This window comes from Saccoglossus kowalevskii, chromosome 20, assembly GCF_978046115.1.
Source record: "Saccoglossus kowalevskii chromosome 20, keSacKowa6.1, whole genome shotgun sequence".
NCBI lineage: Eukaryota > Metazoa > Hemichordata > Enteropneusta > Harrimaniidae > Saccoglossus > Saccoglossus kowalevskii.
Window position 1 is genome coordinate 19,239,377 of NC_140660.1, and position 20,365 is coordinate 19,259,741.

Consider the following 20,365-nt stretch of genomic DNA (forward strand, 5'->3'; position numbering starts at 1 on the left):
ATTTTGTGCGTATTCGAACAGTGTGCGTAGAAAAACAAAGTGTGTGATAGTTCCCTTTTTATCACAGTTATAAGACTATTTCGAAAAAAAAAAAAATGTGTGCCAATTTTTTTTCCCCACTTATTACACATCTGCACAGCACTCTCTGTTGACAAATTGATTGAACCTGTGTGTTATCAGCAGGGAAAAAAAATTACCAGAAATATTTCTTTTCAAAATATATTACTGAGAACGGCAATATTTTTTCTAATTTTCGAAAAACCATTGTCGGTTGTTACTGCAATGTGCATCCACTTACGTGCATGAATTAGCATATCATTTGTACCCGTAGTTGCATTAAAAAAAAAGCGATATCACCTGGTATCACTTATTCATAGTTTTGATTGATACTCAGCGCTGGTTTGTCGGTAACATCACTCATATCAACTATTTCTAAAAATAAGTGATACAAGGTAACAACCTCATATTATTAAATGCCTTTCGCTAATACAATTTCTGGTTATACGTCTCAAGTATGCAGCAGTACTAAGGAGATGCACCCACTGATACTACCAACTCGTCAGCAGAATTTGTATTGTTGTTGCCCAGATACTGGCTGTCATACTGGTGCATTTTCAACATTTCCCTATATACCCCATTATGAACATTACACATGTCTATTTGTGTACACAGAAAAGTACACCCTATTTTCAGGTCAGTAGTGATAACTTTGATTGAAATATTCATCCGTAGTGATGACCACACAATGTCGTGCAATTTTGTAAAAAGTTTGAATGTTACTGTCATGGAAAATGATTGCTATTGTGGGGTAAGAGCAGAATGGCAGTCTGGTACCCTGGTTAATGATGTAGGTTCAGTCTGGTACCCTGGTTAATGATGTTGGTTCAGTCTGGTACCCTGGTTAATGATGTTGGTTCAGTCTGGTACCCTGGTTAATGATGTAGGTTCAGTCTGGTACCCTGGTTAATGATGTAGGTTTAGTCTGGTACCCTGGTTAATGATGTAGGTTGAGTCTGGTACCCTGGTTAATGATGTAGGTTCGGTCTCGTACCCTGGTTAATGACGTAGGTTTAGTCTGGTACCCTGGTTAATGATGTAGGTTCATTCACGTATCCCTGGTTAATGATGTAGGTTCAGTCTGGTACCCTGGTTAATGATGTAGGTTCATTCTGGTACCCTGGTTAATGATGTAGGTTCATTCTGGTATCCCAGTTAATGATGTAGGTTCAGTCTGGTACCCTGGTTAATGATGTACGTTCAATCTGGTACCCTGGTTAATGATGTAGGTTCAGTCTGGTACCCTGGTTAATGATGTAGGTTCAGTCTGGTACCCTGGTTAATGGTGTAGGTTTAGCCTGGTACCCTGCTTAATAAAGTAGGTTCAGTTTAATAGCCAAATTAAGTATATAGGTTTAGTCTGGTACCCTGGTTAATGATGTAGGTTTAGTCTGGTACACAGGTTAATGATGTAGGTTCAGTCTGGTACGCTGGTTAACGATGTAGGTTCAGTCTGCCACCCTGGTTAATTGTGTATATTCAGTCCGGTACCCTGGTTATCTATGTAGGTTCAGTCTTGTACCCTGATTAGCGATCTAGGTTCAGTTTGGTACCCTGTTTAATTGTGTAGGTTCAGTCTGGTACCATGGTTATCTATGTAGGTTCAGTCTTGTACCACGATTAGCGATGTAGGTTCAGTTTGGTACTAGGTTAAAATGGCACAGTAAGGTATTTTTTCAGGAAGGGATTGTGTCCTCCGATTTTGTATGTCGAGCCCCAAATTTTGGTGTAAAAATGTGTACAGTAAGTAGAATACTTTATTTTCGCTGTTTTCACTGAAAGAGTGATGCAATAAACCCAGGGAACATACCGATGGTCTTATATTTTACATTCAACTCGGCAAAAATCAGTGAAAATGAATTCCATACAACAAAAAATCTATTCAGCGAAAATCAATTCCAGCTAAAATATAGTATTTTACACTAACTTGCAAAATTATATATTGGTTCTCGATATTGAACTAGGTATAAAACTAGACACTTTTCAATACAGGAAGGGGTCAAGGCAAAGTGTCATGGCCGAATGTGGTTTCTGCTCACGCTCTGTCGGTTGACTACAGTTCATCTAGCAACGGAATTCTTCGATGACATATATTAGTCCAAGAGCCAGATAGGTTTTATTTATGTTGGAAGCGCCAAATGGTCTGAGGAATGATTCTAGACCGAAATTTCCTCAGGAATTCAAAAATCAATTTCTGATGAGGATATAGGTAGACCTAAGACTAGAAAATTGAGCTTGAAGTTTGGTACCGTAAAAAAAAAGTTGACAAAAAATATGAAATTTTTATATTGTCTTTATAGTTATTATGAGCTCTGTCGTGGTGTGTATTAGTTATTTAATAACATATTTCATTGAATTTTATTATCAGCATGTGTTTAGTTGTTTATATTGATGCATATAGGTTTTGAAAATCCAAGATGGCCGCCATTTTTACTCATGGGTTTCCTTCAAAATCCAAGATGGCGACAACTTTTTACTGATGGGTTGCCTATTTTGTATCGGTTATTAATATAATTGATGAATAGTACTGTCCAGGGGTCTGAGGGTTTATTCTATTCGGTAATTTACTCGGCAATTCCGAAATTTATCTCTGAGAAGCATATAGGTAGACCTAAGTCTAGAAAAACATAACTTGAAGTTGGGCATCATCACCAATCATATACTGCATACACATATCACCGTTTGGGCCAGAATTAGTTATATCATAGTTTGTAAAGCTCATTTAATTTTATTATGAAGATACATGTATGTTCAATGTTTGATGTTTCTCGTGCAGATGTTTACAATGGCTACCATATTGACATTTGCATATAATATATGCAATCAAAACATTCATTACAAACATTGTAAATTCTGGTGAAATGAGCTTATTGAGACAATTAAGTGTTAGTCTATGCAAATATCTACTAGTAGTTGATATGATTTGTTCTTCAATAACTATGATATTATAAGCCATTGTAAGATGGCCATGAAAAAATATGAGAAATTAGGATCACTTAGACACAACATGTGTGGCAAACTAAATAATTTAATTTCCACCCAGATTCATTATCATAACATACATAATAATTTCTATCATTATTCTGCATATCTATAAATTATATCAACAGTTATGGCATTAAGTCCACACCGTCCATACTTTCTATTGATCAGTATGAATAATTTGTTATCACATGATTCAACAAAAATCTGAATACAGTTTACTGTTTGTCAAGTTGAACAACATCTTCATCCATGTCCATGTCATCAGCTCCATACAGGTTTTCACCATAAGTGACATCTTCATCTTCCTGTTCATCTGTGATTGTTTCATTTGAAAGATTGAGAGCCTTGTAGATATCAGTTGGCAGCTGATCTCGATCATACCATTGGATTTGATACACACCATCAACCAGATGCCAACCATGACCATCAGGTGAATGATCACAGGGTTTCTGGAATGCAGCCTTTTTCCACATTAATGCAACATAGTTCACCCTCTCTAACTGTTTCAGAAGAACTTGGGAACAAGGAGTCATTGAACTTGGATTAACACCTTTTGATGGAATCTAGGGGGTCATCCAAACACTTTGGATCATATATTTTTTGGAACATCATATAACGAGCTTGGTTTACACTAGACAGCTCGGATTGTCCATACAAATGACATACAAATTTCTCACAAGCCTTGACAGTGTCTGTTGTCAAGGGTCCATTTCCAAGTGTAGCCATAAATGTTATAAAACATGCCTGCTTTTTTATCAATTCAAAGGGTTTCACCTTACCTTTTCCGAGAAAGGATGGTATATAATCACACCCTGTCATTGAATGTAATCCAGGCAAGGCACGTGTAACTTCCTTTGTAAGATTATCCTCAAGATTGTTGACACTGATGAATCTTCTGGTGTTGTTAGTACCAAGTCCTGCATCTAACCATACATTGATGTCAGTGTCGGTATTGGCAATGTAGTTTAGCAGTATGATCACTACATCTGTATCATTACTTTTAATTGATATTTTGACTGCATCTTGCACTTAAGCTACGAAGTCAAAGTGAAACACCATTCTGGTGTCAGCTTCTTCGTGGAAGGACCTTAGTGCTGGAACAGTAACTCTGCTGACTTCACCATCGGTTGCAGTGAAGCAGTAGCACTTGTCATCAACTGTAAGATACACAGCAAAATTCGCAAGTAATTGTGCATAAGATGTATTCGACCACTCAACTGCCAGAAATTTCATGAGTTGGGTTTTGAAGGAGAGAGATCGAAGTGCATTCTGCCAATCCTTGGGCCTATTTTGATCAGGCCCAGTGATGTTGTATACCATTTCATCTGCCTTCTCCTTTGTTGCTCAGCATCTTTGATAGATGCGGTGTTATATACATCACAGACTAGATGCACCTGTAAGGTCATACAAGTTATTTGACAGAGAAGGGATTCTGCTAGTTGGCCAAACAACATTGGAGGATTCCTTTGAGTATGCAAGAGGAACGAAGCATCCACAATACACACATCTACATCAATAGGTTTTGGAGGGTTGTTCAAATGAGTTTCAAGTCTGTGCATGAGCTTTGATTTGTCTGTGGTATTCATGCTTCCATCGCTATGTGCTAATGATAATGAAACTGGTGTTAGTGGGTATTCCAGAACGTTTCCAGGTCTATCTTCTCCATGGTACTTATTAACAGTAGACGCCAAAAGAGATCAGGCGTTCCTTCAACTTCCAGAACCTTTTTCTTTAATGGAAGCTTTGTCTTCACTGATGCTGATGCAAAATTGGATACCTTTCTTCTGGAAATGAGTTTTTCAAACCGAGTAGGATCTTCAAAACAGCCTTCTCTAAATTCTGCTGACCATTTTTCACCCTTCACTATGAAACTCAGCAAATCATCCTTTATAGGAGCAGTACCTTCTGACCAGAAGTGAGGCAGTATAGGTTGTTGTCATAGTAGACTGGATTCCACTAACTATTTTCTCAAGTTCTTCTTGATCTCTCAAAATTCTGTGTTTCTTCAAATCCTTAATGATATCTTCAGGAATATTGAAACCAGCTGAATGCAACAGACTGCTGACGATTGAACTACGTACTAACCTTGTTATCATCCAACGCTTTCGAGCATTTTCTGAGTGCACAAAAGACCCCATGCCTGTATGCCGTGATGCAGCATCAGCATTCACCGTCTGTTCAAGTGTCATATCAACTGCCATACGAGAGAAAGACTTGTTTGTTCTTCTCACTGAGAATGCCCCATCTTCTAGCATTTTGATGATACCAGGATGAGTATGTTCTGCATTCAAAAGGTTCAGATTATAACGTATCATCCACCTGGAATAATTTGGATGATTTCCTGCAAAAAATACTGGAATTAGCTGCTCAAGAGCATATAAAAAGAGAGACAAATCATTTGTTCTGCATGAAGAGGAGGAATCTCCTGACAAGGTTTATATACATCAACCAGTACTGTTGTGTGCTCCCATGCTGCCCACTCAAGGTCTCATTACAATAGGTTTCATATTTGACCATCAGATCTATATAGTGCTGGGATTCCTCAAAGTGTTAATGGTGACAATGAAGCTGTCACATCATGAAGCATGTCTCTGAGTTCATCACTCAGTGGCCCTATCTTGTCTAGAAAGGCATTAAATTGGAGGGATTGCATTGTTGTAGTTAGCAAAGGATGTAGTCTTTTGCACCGGTTTAGTGTTTTCCAAGAATGAACCTGGACCTAACACTTCCATTTCTGTTATGATGTTTGGGCCACCTGAACCATCGATGAAATATCCCAGGCATCCAAAATATGCAAGAGCTATGTGGAAGGCACCAAATCATATGAACACAATATCATAGGTGGGTGATTCCTGACCTTGGATTTGAAGAGCGGGTTTGGCTATGGCAAGATCATAAGTAACAATGGCATACTGCACATTCTTTCCACATTCCTCAGCCACCTTCTGTGATACTTTAAGTGTTTCAGCTACAACATCAAGTTGAGTTGGTGGGAGGCTGATATTTTCCATGTACTCAATCTTCTGTAAAGGTAAGAGATCTTCTGTAACTAGAGCACTCCATCCAGTCCAGAGAGAGGCAGACTCCAAATTCATACTGATCATCCAAAGGATGTCCCTCCACTCAACCAGAGTAAGATTAGGTGGTCTCTTAATCTCTCGGTTTTCATAATCAAATTTGGACATATTTGGCTTCTTTCGATAAGGTACTAAAGATTTTTGAGATTCAGCAAATACTCTTAACTTTTGCTTTTTCTTTTGAGGAGCACTGACGATTTTATCTTTGTTTAGATCAGTGGTGGTGCTTGTAGGTATATTCTGGTAGCAAATGCCAACTGTGTCGTGGACTGTTCCTTTGCCTGAAACTGTTTCTGTGTTCTGATCAAAGTTATCCCCAGCCAAAGCCATTGCCAGACCAGACTGTCTCAGCAAACCATCAGGCGTTGCAATCTTACGCTCATTTCTGGAGCAAGTCGTGTCTCCATCTCTTCTGTTATCTGGTAACTGATACTGTGTCCCATGCGATTCAAGACATCAATAACCTTGCGGGAGCCTGTGATGCTTTTCATGCCAAGACCCATCGTCAGATGTTTTCCAGGTTTGATTACTCCTCAACTGGCAGCAAATAGGACATCACAGCTGGTGGAGTTGATCAAACGTGTCACTTTCTCACTGGTTTCCTCATCTGCAAAATATACAGAAATATTTAAGTATTAATTTTTCGCAAATACTGGATCTGTAATTTGCCAGTGAGTAAACAGAATTCACAGTATAATCAGATAGATTTAAATAGACAATTGGCAAAACAACATGACTTTAAACATGACATCAAACAACATATATCACACATCTTTAATCTAAGATACCTAAGGAGCCAGTGTACAATACACGAAAGAACTTCACCAACTCATCTGGCGGTTCTGCTTGACCTTTAGCAAGAGCCTCTACAGATAAGCTTTTAGGTAATTCGTCCAGGTTTCTCTCAATTTGTTTCACAAGTCCTCTCAAGTAGAAGGCAGCTTCAACAATCGAACAATCAAACACCACTGATTCGGGTTAACAGTTTATCATCATTCAGCATGAGAGCTGAATCGTATATGGCCTTAGCTGCATCTGTAGTTTCACAGTTTCCAAGCATCTCCTTGCTATATCGGCCTTTAGACTTTTTGGCAATACCACAAAAGAGACATACTGCTGAAAAGATACCAGATGGCTGTGGACGTGTACCCTCTATGGCTGATCTCAATGTATATTGTTTAATGTCAGTATCATCTTCGTCTTCACCTGAAGATACTGAAATGGCTGTGTAGTTTTTGTAGCAAGTGGTGTGGTAGCCAATTGTATCATCATGCATCTCCGGTAGTTTCAGGGACAAATATTTTGATGTCCCACAATGCTTTCTTCTGTGTGCATGACACAATTTAACTTTCCTCCAGGTAGATTTATCAAACAATTTTATTTCTTCAGCAGATGTTTTTCTGTCCAAATGTAAAACGCATGTCCTGGCAGTTCTTTCCGGAATTTTGCTGTCTGCCATCATGATATCTCACTACAATCAGTTATCTACCTGAAAATAGAATATTACATTCAGCTCATTGCATTTGCATTTGAAAATTATTATCATTTAGTACATCTAATATACCTTAATAAATGTTGATATACAATATATTCTGAAATACTAGTGTGATGTTGATTCAATGGTGCTCAGGAAAAAGAAACCTCACCTAAAGTGTAAGTTGTCTAGAGGTTGACCACTTTAAATAAAGTATGCAACATGCTTCTAAAATTAATATGTCATGTGAAAATATGTCAGTAAAGAAATGTTATAATGCTATCCAAAGATTTGTATAACAAACATACATATGTCTATGCGTTGTCACCTTGGATTGTCAAGATATATGAAATACTGATTATATCACTATAATGGAATCAATTGAAATATGTCAACAGATAATTATTACATACCGACCGACATCTCCTTGCAACATTAAGATGATATCCGATTTCCACCATATATGCCAGCACAGATCTTCATACAAAATCTTCTTGCCTAGCCTTTATGTTTCCCACAGTTTTTTTTTAGTTTAATTGAGTTAATTGCCATATACAATAAACCCTCAGACCAGATGACAGTTCAATTCACAATTTCTCAGAATGTTTTATTAAGGATTTATATTGATAACCGACACAAAATAGGCAACCCATCAGTAAAAAATGGTAGCCATCTTGGATTTTGAAGACAACCCATCAGTAAAAATGGCGGCCATCTTGGATTTTCAAAACCTATATGCATCAATCTAAACAACTAAACACATGCTGATAATAAAATTCAATGAAATATGTTATTAAATAACTAATACACACCACGACAGAGCTCATAATAACTATAAAGACAATATGAAAAATTGACATTTTTTGTCAACTTTTTTTTTACGGTACCCAACTTCAAGCTCAATTGTCTAGTCTTAGGTCTACCTATATCCTCATCAGAAATTGATTTTTGAATTCCTGAGGACATTTTGGTCTAGAATCATTCCTCAGACCATTTGGCGCTTCCAACATAAATAAAACCTATCTGGCTCTTGGACTATATGGATGAAGGCAATGTCGCTCAAACCGACGGACAGTGTGTTCGGTTGTGTAGTCATTCGTCGTCTAGAATACAGTAAAATCTAAGACATAATCTTCAATGAAACACAACTACAGATCAAAATGATCTTGACGCTTTAAAGCGGCGGAGTCGTCACCTGCGCATGTGTCAGATGGCCATAGCTTGTCATTATTTACAAACAAGCGTCTACCCATGAGCCTTTGCATTTTCAGCGTGTGTTGTTATCGTCGATTGGGACTCAATTCCCCCTGCGCGTGTGCAGATGACGACCCTCCCGCCTTAAACGCCCATGTTGCAATTTACGTCATAGAATTACTTTGTCACTAGAGTGCATGATTTATAGGAATGCTACATTGCTCGTGTAATTTTGCATTCACAGTACGGGTTTCAAATCACACAAACCGTGGCATTTCTAGAGGCAAAGATTTAACAAAGTTCACAAAGACACTGAGGAGTTGTTTGATGATTTTAATACATGATACTTTACAAACCGTATTCATATTTCAATTCACTTATCCCTGTACTATCCGGGTACCTCCAACAAATCCCGTTTGCTTATGTGTTGAAGCAGCAACTGCAGTCGCCTCAGCTGAAATTGCTATAAACAAGCAGAATGATAGAAAAAAAATATAAATACATAATCGCTCAGAAATGTGGTCATCGCTGTTTGATTGGCGTGGTGGTCGTCGCCATGGTTATATTGATACAGGTGTTGATAAATATGAACTGAATTTAGTCATTTGAACACAGCCGAGATCTTGATCACTTCTGAAACTTTTCATTAGCGTCATTCTCTAAACATTTTCCATTTTCTTGCAGAGATATACTTTAAACACAAATGGCCGCCAAAATCTCGCCGAGACCGAGAAAGTCGCCAGGCTTGTATTGGTCCCTCATATCCCCCCCACGCCATTTGTCCACTGTTCCAAATACAATACTTACCTCACGTGACTTACCTAGGGGAACAGTGGACGCGATGGGGGAGAATATTATTTTAGGGGTAAGACAGACTTCTCGTGCTCTAATGAGATTTCGCCGGCCATTTGCGTAAAACGGATATTTATTTTGAAATACTTGTTTATAATATACTTACGTAAAGGTGCAGTTTCTGGTTCTTCCGGCTGTCCTCCATCTGCCCCTTTGTTTCTCCGTCGTTTGCCCTTTTTACCACACTGTCCAGAGCGCGTGGGTCCAGATCCACGCATGCGTCCTTTGCGTTCACGGCCAACACTGACCTCAAGGTGTTGTCCCCGCAGTCCCCCTATTATCTCTTTCAACATACCTTGAACCTAGTAATGAAGAAATATACATATTTTGAAATTCGTACCTGTAAATATATTCTCATTTTGAGGCGTTACCAGTATTGTGGATGTTTATTTTTTCTTTCTTTTCCCATCTGTATTGGTGTATGGCATACCAAGCCACAAGAGGCCGGTAACTAGTAGCGGTTCCAGTATTCTGATTGGTCCATCACTTTCTCGATGGCATACATTAATTAAGTAAATAAGTTACATGTTACATGACGACGATAACAACACACGCTAAAAATGCAAAGGCTCATGGGTAGATGATGCTTGCCTGTAAACAATGACACGCTATGGCCATCTGACGCATGCGCCGGTGACGACTCCCCCTCCCCCAGCTTTAAGTATTTCAATGCAAAATGTTACAGTTTGAGTGTTTTTGAAAACTGAATTTTAGTTTTCTGTCACTATTAAAATGAGAATTTTGTTTGTGGACTGACTTAGATACAAGAATTTTGGAGTAACTTGCTGTTCTATGTCAATCTATATGGACTGAATGCTGCTTTTGCAGCCCAAGGTCACGTCATGCGATGGGAGCTCCCGAGCGTGATAGGGGCGAGTAAGCCGTACGATCGAAGGCAACATCTATATGATGTCGCCTTCGGTCGTACGGCTTATACATTATAGCTGCAATTTCAATTTTCAAACATACAACGTAATTTAATGATTTGAGGCTATGACGTTTAGTTTAGTTATTTGCATAATGATATTGATACATTGTATATGGAACATCTCGTGAGTATTTAGACTCAGTTCCAGGCCTAGCTAGCAATTGAGCAATAAACACCTTGGCTACAAGTGCTCCTCTCCAGTGTGTTATTCTCCTCCCGGATCTGGTGACCAATACTCACTTGGTTCACTCTACCTTGCAATTTGAGAAGTCTGTTCTCAGTTTACAAGACGATATATATCACCTTGCCTATACGTGTATGTAATTTGTGGTTTGCATTGCAGCTTGTGATGTCTTGTATTATTAGTGTAGAGACGAGCCATGGTCACGTGTTATTGCCTATAATTGGTACTGAAAACTTCAAAGCAGCTGGCCTGAAAGTTCCATCGTGTTGTTGAGTAGATGCGTTATTTTTACCTTTTAACCACAAGTTCCCTCTTTTCATCACAAAAATAGTCCCGTTTATAGTCTGCACTTTCCTTCTTTCAAACACACTGGGTAAGGAGTGTTTGGCCTAATTATTTTTTACTCCCCCACTTCCCAGACCATTGCTTTAGTACATGTAATTACATTTCCACTACTTGCTTGACCTACATATTAATCTGATTTCAATACTGCATTACGCATGTGCAGTGTCATACGATGATGTCATACAAAATATATATAGAACAGGTAAGAATAGACCATTTTCCGTTCACTGCGAGAATCACGCGTTATGCGTGAAATCGAACGTAAAAACAGGACAAACAAAGGTCATAGCGTCGTAGTCGCGTCAAACATCGCGTGGGATTTGACAAACGCGAAGTACTTTCGGGGACATTTCCATGCTTAATAATGTGCTGTCCACATTTCATGATAGGCAATTTCGATTAAGTGAGGGTATTCGGAAGCAATATTCCCCTGTCGAAGATCGGCCGGTCGATGTGAGCTACGAAATAAAGAAATTCGAGTTCAAAATCAAATCGTTCGATTTTTGCGGCAGACGTTCGACGCGCGTCTTTCATGCATCTCGCGAGATCTCGCAATTGTTCGGAAAATCACCTATTCAAAATACATACGGCTCTGTTGGGATACAAGAAACGGTCAGTGGGGGCTCTGACCGTTTCCTGTTTCCCAACAGAGCCGTATGCTCCTGAATAACAGTTTAAATATGTTTTACATCTAAAATAGTCCAACCCACTTCTAGACCATTAAATACGTCGATATTGATACACACTTCTATACCAGCTGGTGTGAAAGGCTAGCCACCCAGTGGGGGGCGACACATACCCGGTATAGCTTTTCTATGGAAGAAACCCAACCCCCCCACCCCCACCCAACCCCGTTGTACAGGTGGTGGAACTTGTGTAAATAAAGGTGCAGCATCAATAACAACAAATAACTGGTTATCTGCAGTACCACAAAACTAATTTTTAAAAGGTATTCGCATAATATCGGGAAAGGCATCGATCACACGATCGGTGCCTTTCCCCGAATTATGTGAATGCCTATTAAAAATTAAAAATCTGTCTGTTGCAAAAATAAAGAAATTCACGCTCTAAACTGAAAAAATCAAGTCCAATGACTTGTTTTTGTTTTGAGCATAATGAGAGGAGATCTTACAGCAAACAGAAAATGGTCTATATTGTTTTTGTATACTGCATCGTATTCTATATACATATATATGCAACAGAAATTATTGAACAAATTTATTTACAATTTGTTAAAATTCATTTTACAGACTAAGTAAGACAAATAAAAAACTTTATTTGATAATAATCATCGCTGCAGTGTATGTCCTTATATGGGCACGTGTGCTGTTCCGTTACCGAATGCTGGCACGGCACCTTGCATCTGCATTTCATTCATACCAGGCATTCCAGCAGAGGCTGAGGGGAGGAAAGAAATAGAGAATTTTAATTTATTGTAATCATAATTATCATCACCATCGTCATTATAAGCAACTTGGCCACCATTGACTTTAGCATTAGCTGTATTATTAATGCGAGGGTGTCGTCACCTGCACATGCGTAAGATGGCTATAGCGTTTACAAATAATCGTCAACCCATGAGCCTTTGCGTTTTTAGCGTGTGTTGTTATCGTCGTTTGGGACTCGATTCCCGCGCGTGCGCAGGTGACGGCCCTCCCGCTTTAAACTCAAGAACAAACGTTGAAAAAAGAATTCATGTTAATGACAGAGAATGCAATCCCGGTCGGAATACATAATAAAAACAAAACTTACGTCCTGGTCTGTCATTATACTTCATTTTCATTCCTTGTTCGTGTGTGCCATGTTGTACCGCTTGTCCGGCTGGTGCGGTGTCTCTGTTACGTTTGCCGCGACCTTTCCTTTCGCCACACTGTCCGGAGCGAGTGGGGCCAGATCCACGCTGGCGCCCTTTGCGTTCACGACCAATACTGACTTCGAGACGCTGTCCTCGTAGTCCCTCTATAACCTCTTTCAACATACCTTGAACCTGGGAACAAACTTGAGAAATTTAGCTTCACATAATGGAGTCGAAAGATACATCCTTCTAATAGTCGCGACCCTCTAGCGCCGAAACACTTCTGTGACGTCCAAATGACGTAGGTCGACTACTGCTGACTACTGTAAAATACTTTATTTTGGGTGTTTTGTTTGGAAATTATGTTCACTGATTTTTGAATGTGAAATATAGGAAATAAAGTATATTCGCTGGATTTCATTTTCACTGAAGCATCCCTTCAGCGAAAATAAAGTATTCTACAGTATTTTTGTTCCAAGCCTTGTATCTTTGCAGTAGGCCCGAAAACGAAGCTTGGAATGTGATATGATAAAGATGAATTAGCAGTGACGTAGTTTGTTTTTGATATAAAGCATATTTTATTGTTGGGCGACATTGATCAAACAATGTGAACACTGAACGACAACCTTTTAACCCATTACGTCACGGGAAACTGTCGCTAGAGGGCGCGATTTATATGAACGGTGTATTCGAATGATTATCGAAATTTCAAATCAAAATAAAAGGAGATGGTACTGTAGAAGAAACAATGGCGTAGATCTGCCCACGAACTCAAGACAGTGGGGATTTTTTCACTCCGACATCTGTAGGAACCCGCGCGGCGACAAACTCCAAGCTTGAGACACCGCGCTATCACCAAATTTACGTACATTATTGTAATGATTTGAGGTTATAACGTTTAGTTTAGTTATTTGCATAACGATATTGATACATTGTATGTAACATCTCGTGAGTATTTAGACTCAGTTCCAGGCCTAGCAGTTGAGCAAAAACACCTTGGCTTACAAGTGCTCCTCTCCAGTGCGTTATTCTCCTCCCGGATCTGATGACCAATACTCACTTGGTTCACTCTACCTTGAGAAGTCTGTTCTCAGTTTACAATTATAGCCGGTGAAAGCAGCTAAAGTTGAGAAAACAACACAAACTCAACTTTGAAGTAATCCTGAACAACCAAATTTATATACGTTGCACATGTAGGGGTAATCTTTTGTTAATCTGTTCAGGGAAGTCTTAGACTATCCCGAAGTACCGTTTTCTGAGAGTTTTCGACCTTTGTTATCACCTTGATGGTTTGGTTGGTTGTCTGAGGGCCAATGGAATAACAATAGAATGTTTACAAATGATGTCATTAAATAGCGCGTTGGTTGGCTGGTTGGATTGAACAGCCATTGAAACTTATAAATATTTAAATGACGAGAATGGGTCTATTGTGTCGATAGTATGATGACCCCAAACCAGTTTTTTTTTTTAGTTTTCATAAGTATTTATAAAAGTAATGGGAATGGCAGTTGAATTTAACCAGTTTATCAACGAGCGCAGTTCGCAATAAAGTCACCTTTTGAGAAAATTCGATTAATAGAAACCCCTCGTCCCAGTTTGAACTAAAATGTACAAATATTCTTTAAAAAGCATATCAAAAAAATGCCCGAGCAATTTTTTATCACAAGTTTTGGTGTTGCGTACCTCATTGCTTCCTTTCTTAGAGTATGTGGCAGGGGCCACTACTAAACCGCGATTTGTAATTTATTGATATTTATTAATATTTATTTGATGTTTGCGTAGCTTAGGGTATAGAAAGAGGTATGGTATGGATACGCAAACAATTATAAATCAGAGACGTCGGCAAGGGGGCGAGATATGCTCCCCATCCCTTGCCCCGTCGGTGCGACTTTACTACTGGAATTTGGGGGCATGCTCCCCCTTAAAAAAAATTGAAACCTAGACCCTCTGAAACGCTATTTTCTGCATTTCGAAGGGCAATTTTGCTGACACAAAAGGTTTCAGCTAGATTTTAGAGGGCGCGACATTGTTTTCGAGGGGGGCCCTGAGCTGCCGCCACTGTAAATCGAGTTACAATTTGTACGGTGTTATTTTTACTACTTTGAATTTAGTTGCAATTAAGTTTAATTAAATTGCATCTCTATATAAGGCAGCAATATAAATTAAATTTGCAAATCGTAAATCGACTTTGTACCCAGCACTTAGACTGGCACAGTCTGGGCGATTTCCTTTTCAAGTTCAAATTAAATAAAAAAATATCGCGAAATGGAGGTGTAAATCCCCTGTAACCGCGAAATGTGGTGGTTTCGCGTTCACCATAAATTTCGCAAAACTATTTTTTTCCTACTAGTTTTTTATTATTATAATTTAACTGAAAAAGAAATCACCACAGCTGGGCCAGTCTACCGGCGCTATAAGCCATTTCAGGCCCACGCCTAGCTACGATGCTAGTATTGTCTCATTAGGTCTGATATTGATTTTTACAAATCGTACGCCGTATACGATAAGGGTACCATGTGACGTATACAACGCGTGTTTTTTTTTTTTTACATGATATTCAAACGCGCCCTGTGATTGGTCCTCAGATATAGAATGGCGTCACGTGCACTGTGGTGAGCATAATAATAATATTCATGTAAATATGTATGTACCTTGAACGTCTCTGAGCTAAATATTTCGTGGCTGGTGAAAAAGTTGGAGAAAGCTTCGATGACAAATCCACCGCGACTAAAACATAAAATAAACAAGGATACTTTAATACATGATTGTCGGTAGTCGCCGTGCCGCGCATGTGCGACATTTGTGTTGGTAAATATTGATTTTCCCACAATCCAATGCGCTCTTCTCAGGGAAATCACAAGTATGAGTTTTGACCTGGGCGCAACTTGCACCAATTACTGCCGGTGACTCTTTCGATACCTTACAACCTATTACCTATTAAAGCTTGGTAACGTCTGCACTTGTTTGCAGTTGTTAATTTGCGCATACACAACAGTCAAAGTCGCCAAGTTGTTTATGAGAGACCCATATCTCTCGCATACGTGGCGCGACGACCACCACCCTTTAAATCGCTAGTCGTATCGTCGCGTCCTTTTCGATATGGGACTAATAGTGACGTATAAAACGCGCGTAAAATACATTGTTTATTTACATTAAATTCGAACACGCGCTGCGTTACGACTGCGGCGCTTCATGTCCCGCGGATCGGTCTCACGATTAATCATACATCATAACTGTTCATAATATTAAAGCGCGGTAGTCGTCGCGATGCGCATGTGCTACATTTGTGTTGATAAACATTGATTTTCCCACAATCCAATGCGCTCTTCAAATGGAAATCACAAGTATCAGGTTTGACCTGGGCGCGACTTGCAATGATTACCACCTTTGATATCTTCCAATAACATGAAAATTACTTAATTAAAGCTTGGAAACGTCTCAGTTCGTACTCGTTGATCTGCGCAATAGTCAAAGTCGCCATCTTTGTTTATATGAGACCCATATATCTCGCACATGTGCAACGCGACGACTACCGCGCTTTAAAAACTAAAATGAATGAAGTTTGATAGCATTTATTTTTTCGAACTCTTACCTTTCTAAGATTGGGGGCAAGTCCCTCAAAAGATCCTCGTTTATATACTGATACTCCTTCTCAGCGTCGTCAAAATCGTCCTCGAGCTATATACAAAAAAATGATACTCTTTGTTATTTAGGGTTTAAGACAGAGCATTCGAAGCCTTTTTACCTTATCGTGGTAAAAACCAGGTCACCCGAGATCTCGCCATCACGATACTGAAAACGTGACAATTCAATAAAATCATGCCTACCTTCGTCAACTTGTCCCCGGTTACTTTGTCCTTATTGTAAGCCATCTGAAATACATGAGAACATATTCACAGTTATGGCAATGAAGAGAACAAAATGGTCCACAATCATAAAAAAGAAATCGTTTGTGATAATAGCCGTTGGCTATTATCACGTTGGCGCTCTACCGTATTGCATTATAAAAGCGCCAACGCGCGAAACTTACCTCGAGTGCTCTTCGTGCGATATCGAAGTCCATTAACTTGTTCTCTCGTTTCTGGACGCGCTCCTGATGGAAAACATAAAAAACATACTTAATTACTTGCACTATGGACTTGTGGAGTTTGCTTTCTACGTTATTTTATTTGTATGAATACAGCGAACACAGATAATTAATTTGTTTTGCGAAATGTTCCAAATATTTTGCTCTTACTAGTACCCAATCATGTCGTGCAATAAGTCAGTTGATAAACTCGCTTGGCAGAGTTTCGCACCCCGGTGGGGGGGGGGGGGGTTCTCTGAATAAAATATAGTACACAAGCTGAAGTAAAAAAAACGCGTAATCAAATTGGAATCAGTATGATTTTAGTATGTGTATAGGGTATCTATTTTAAGTTTCTGCACTTGAAAAGGGGATAATTTCACAAAAATAAGTATGTGTTTAGAGGCTTTTTTTGAAAATCTATACTTCAGCATTGGTACCAGGTCTTACTTGGAGTAACCCCGGGGTCGCATTTCGATTCATGACGCATAGTGTAGAAAACGTGTTTATTATCTATTACGTGTTTTCACAACTCTACTAATGGTCAACGTTTTCGCCGTTTAACGTGAAACCGATCACCGATTGACATTTGACGTAAAATACGTAGTCACCCGTTTTACGTTACCTTGATATCTTCGAACTGGATTTGGTATCTTCTGATTGGATCGTTCATCTTGTGCACATTCCGCACCAAATCATTCCACAGTGTTTCCTGATCCTGAAAGATCACAAGTTGTCAAAGTTAAAAAAAAAATGGATTTGTTGTCAACAACCAGCATGCGAACCGTGTCTCGTTAAAGCGGAAGGGTCGTCACCTGAGTCCCAAGCGACGATAACAACACAAGCTAAGATCGCAAAGGCTCGTGGGTATACGCTTGTTTGTAAACAACGACACGCTATGGCCACCTGACGCATGCGTAGGTGACGACTCCGCCGCTTTAAAAATACTCACTGATGTGCGGTGATAACGTTGCCTATAAATTGTTTTATTAACAGCGATACATAAATACATATATATTTTATAAAGTAGCAACAAACTGCTCCGTTATTTTATTTTCAGTTTTCTGGAATAATTTGTCTGTCGGTTTTCCTTATTTGCCGTTTTAACAATCGATATCGCCCGATTTGCGGGCAAATGTGATTAAAGTTGTGTTCCTTCAATTCAAAATTATGTCTGGTATGCAAATATATGATGATTCATCATCGTTAACCATCCCTATATGCTGACGTCACAGAAGTTCTGCATCCGTGTCATTTCCAATCACGTGACACATGTCAACCAGCGGCCATTATGTCTAAAAAATGTCACGTGACAGTCACTAATTGTGAACACTCACCTGCAAACACATCTGAAAATCTTTGGTTCTCGGCCAGAATTCTTCGAAAAAATCGGCGAGGATATCGTTGACAGATTTCATACTTCTTCTCACCTCTGGAAGTGCAAAGACATAATAAGAATTAACCATGAACAATAATTCCAATGTTCTATCTCAATTTTTGCCGTGCTAAATCTTTTTAGTTTCGAAGTGCGCACTAACATGCCACATATACGTATTTAAATCAATATATACATGTTGAATTTCAAAAAAGGTAATAATACGACCTTCCGTATACTATGAGCAAAGTCACGTTCGAAGTTCGAACTTTATTTATATGAAGAAATATATTCATCAAATAACTTTTTTTTTTTTTTTTTTTTTTTTTTTTACATAGGATTCAATTATTTTTATGTTTCCTCAATAGGGTCAGATGCTTGACTAGTTCAGCTCAATTATCTGCTTGGTCCACACCATTCATAATATTGTATGCTTCTTTTTTGTATCATATGTTCCAATAACGTGAAAATAGATAAATAAAAATAAGTTTACAAATACGAATAGTAACTGACAACATTATGTTGAAAAATAATTCTTATTAATATTAAGTACCGCTCACTGGTAGCATAGTGGTTGTCAACCCCTACCCTGAGTGAGTGTGGCACAGGCTCAATGGGAAGACCAAATCCTCAAGCTGAAATTCATTCACTAACGAATGCGACTTTGGGGGAACCTTGGTTAAGGTCTACAGGTGCTTGCGTCAGGAGTCAGGAGAGACAACAGTGACACTCATTGTCCAGAACTGTCGCCTGGCGCAAAAACATTATTAAAAAAAATATTAAGTACGACCTTGAATCCTCACCTTTTACCAGTGTTTCGTAACGGTGTATTTCCTTCTTGAGTTTTTCAGCCTGACCGACTTGCTGATCAAATGAGAACTGGAGATCGTCGAACATCCTATCGCGTGTCTGATCGCCGCCAATTTTACGAATAAGCTACAATAAAAATAAATAATACACCGTGCCTATGAATGACGCCCTCAAGCGACGAAGAATGTATGTGACGTAACGAGAAGTTCCATACAACTGAATCCATCTTTTTTAAATTTCTTTATATTTATGAAATATCTCGAGTCATAATTGAATATCATTTCAGTAATGACAGTGAAATTCTTTATAAATGATAAAGTGTGAATAAAGATTATATATATATATACTGTTAAATACTTTATTTTCGCTTGGAATTAATTTTCGCTATTTTCACTAAAGGAATTGTTTAATGAAAATAAAATCTAGCGAATATACCTTTTTTCTATTCTACATTCAACTTGTTAAAAATCAGTAAAAATAAATTTCATACGAAACACTCAAAAAGTCTTTTCAGCGAAAATTAATTCCAGCTAATATAAAGTATTCTACAGTAATAGTGTGATCGTATTATTAATAAGCAAAACCAAAACGTTGACTGATGATTTTTATATAATTGATTTGAGACGTCATTATTTATTTAATAATAAAAAAAATACGTGTAATAAGCTTAAATCCATAAAAAACGCTATATAACTAAATGCACAAACGGCGTTCCATAATTAACCCGTCATGCTAAGGGACGACGTCAAAAGATCGATAATAAACTTATTTGCTTTAGTTTGGGGTGGGAGGTTTTGACCTCAAAAAGTTTCTATCCTACAAAAACGATTATATATTTTAATGAAGTCAAAAAAATCTTGGAGTATTTGTAGTTCGTTTTTTCTATCCAAGTTTCAGTGGGAGTAGGGGGTTTGGAAAAAAAACTAAAGGAATTAAGTTCTTTATCCGACATTGAACTTTTGATGTTGTCCCCTAGTCAGAGTAAAATAACATGTTTATCTAGAATAAAAAAAAATGGTTTGAGCCTTCCTTCCGCCAAACAGACACAAATGAAAGATCAACGATTCTTAATATGTAATCGACCTACCTTTTCTCCCGCCCTTTTCCCGGCTTTTTTGGCCGTGGTCTTTGCCTTATCGGCTATGTATTCCATTGCCATGATTGAGACGTTGGTGGCGGAGTAGCACTACTGGAACTTATTCTGCGACAACTACTGAAAACTG

At 38.6% G+C, this 20,365-nt stretch overlaps 1 protein-coding gene and 2 long non-coding RNA genes across 3 annotated transcripts; all 3 read right to left on the minus strand.

The window, feature by feature from the left end:
* Positions 1-9,107: 9,107 nt before the first annotated feature.
* LOC144355856 (uncharacterized) lies at positions 9,108-9,936 on the minus strand. The gene is made up of 2 exons (XR_013421326.2): positions 9,746-9,936; positions 9,108-9,250 (listed from the first exon to the last, which is right to left on the minus strand). It is a non-coding gene; the product is annotated as an uncharacterized LOC144355856 (long non-coding RNA).
* A 2,365-nt stretch (positions 9,937-12,301) lies between these two features.
* LOC144355855 (uncharacterized) lies at positions 12,302-12,945 on the minus strand. The gene is made up of 2 exons (XR_013421325.1): positions 12,849-12,945; positions 12,302-12,494 (listed from the first exon to the last, which is right to left on the minus strand). It is a non-coding gene; the product is annotated as an uncharacterized LOC144355855 (long non-coding RNA).
* A 3-nt stretch (positions 12,946-12,948) lies between these two features.
* On the minus strand, positions 12,949-20,301 carry LOC144355857 (bridging integrator 2-like; the record flags this gene model as incomplete). The annotated part of the gene is made up of 9 exons (XM_078010885.2): positions 20,230-20,301; positions 19,136-19,268; positions 18,295-18,389; positions 17,583-17,675; positions 16,922-16,984; positions 16,719-16,763; positions 16,484-16,569; positions 15,543-15,618; positions 12,949-13,083 (listed from the first exon to the last, which is right to left on the minus strand). Coding segments are annotated over exons 1-9 (798 nt in total), but the record flags the coding sequence as incomplete, so codon positions are not given.
* Between the last annotated feature and the right edge of the window lie 64 nt (positions 20,302-20,365).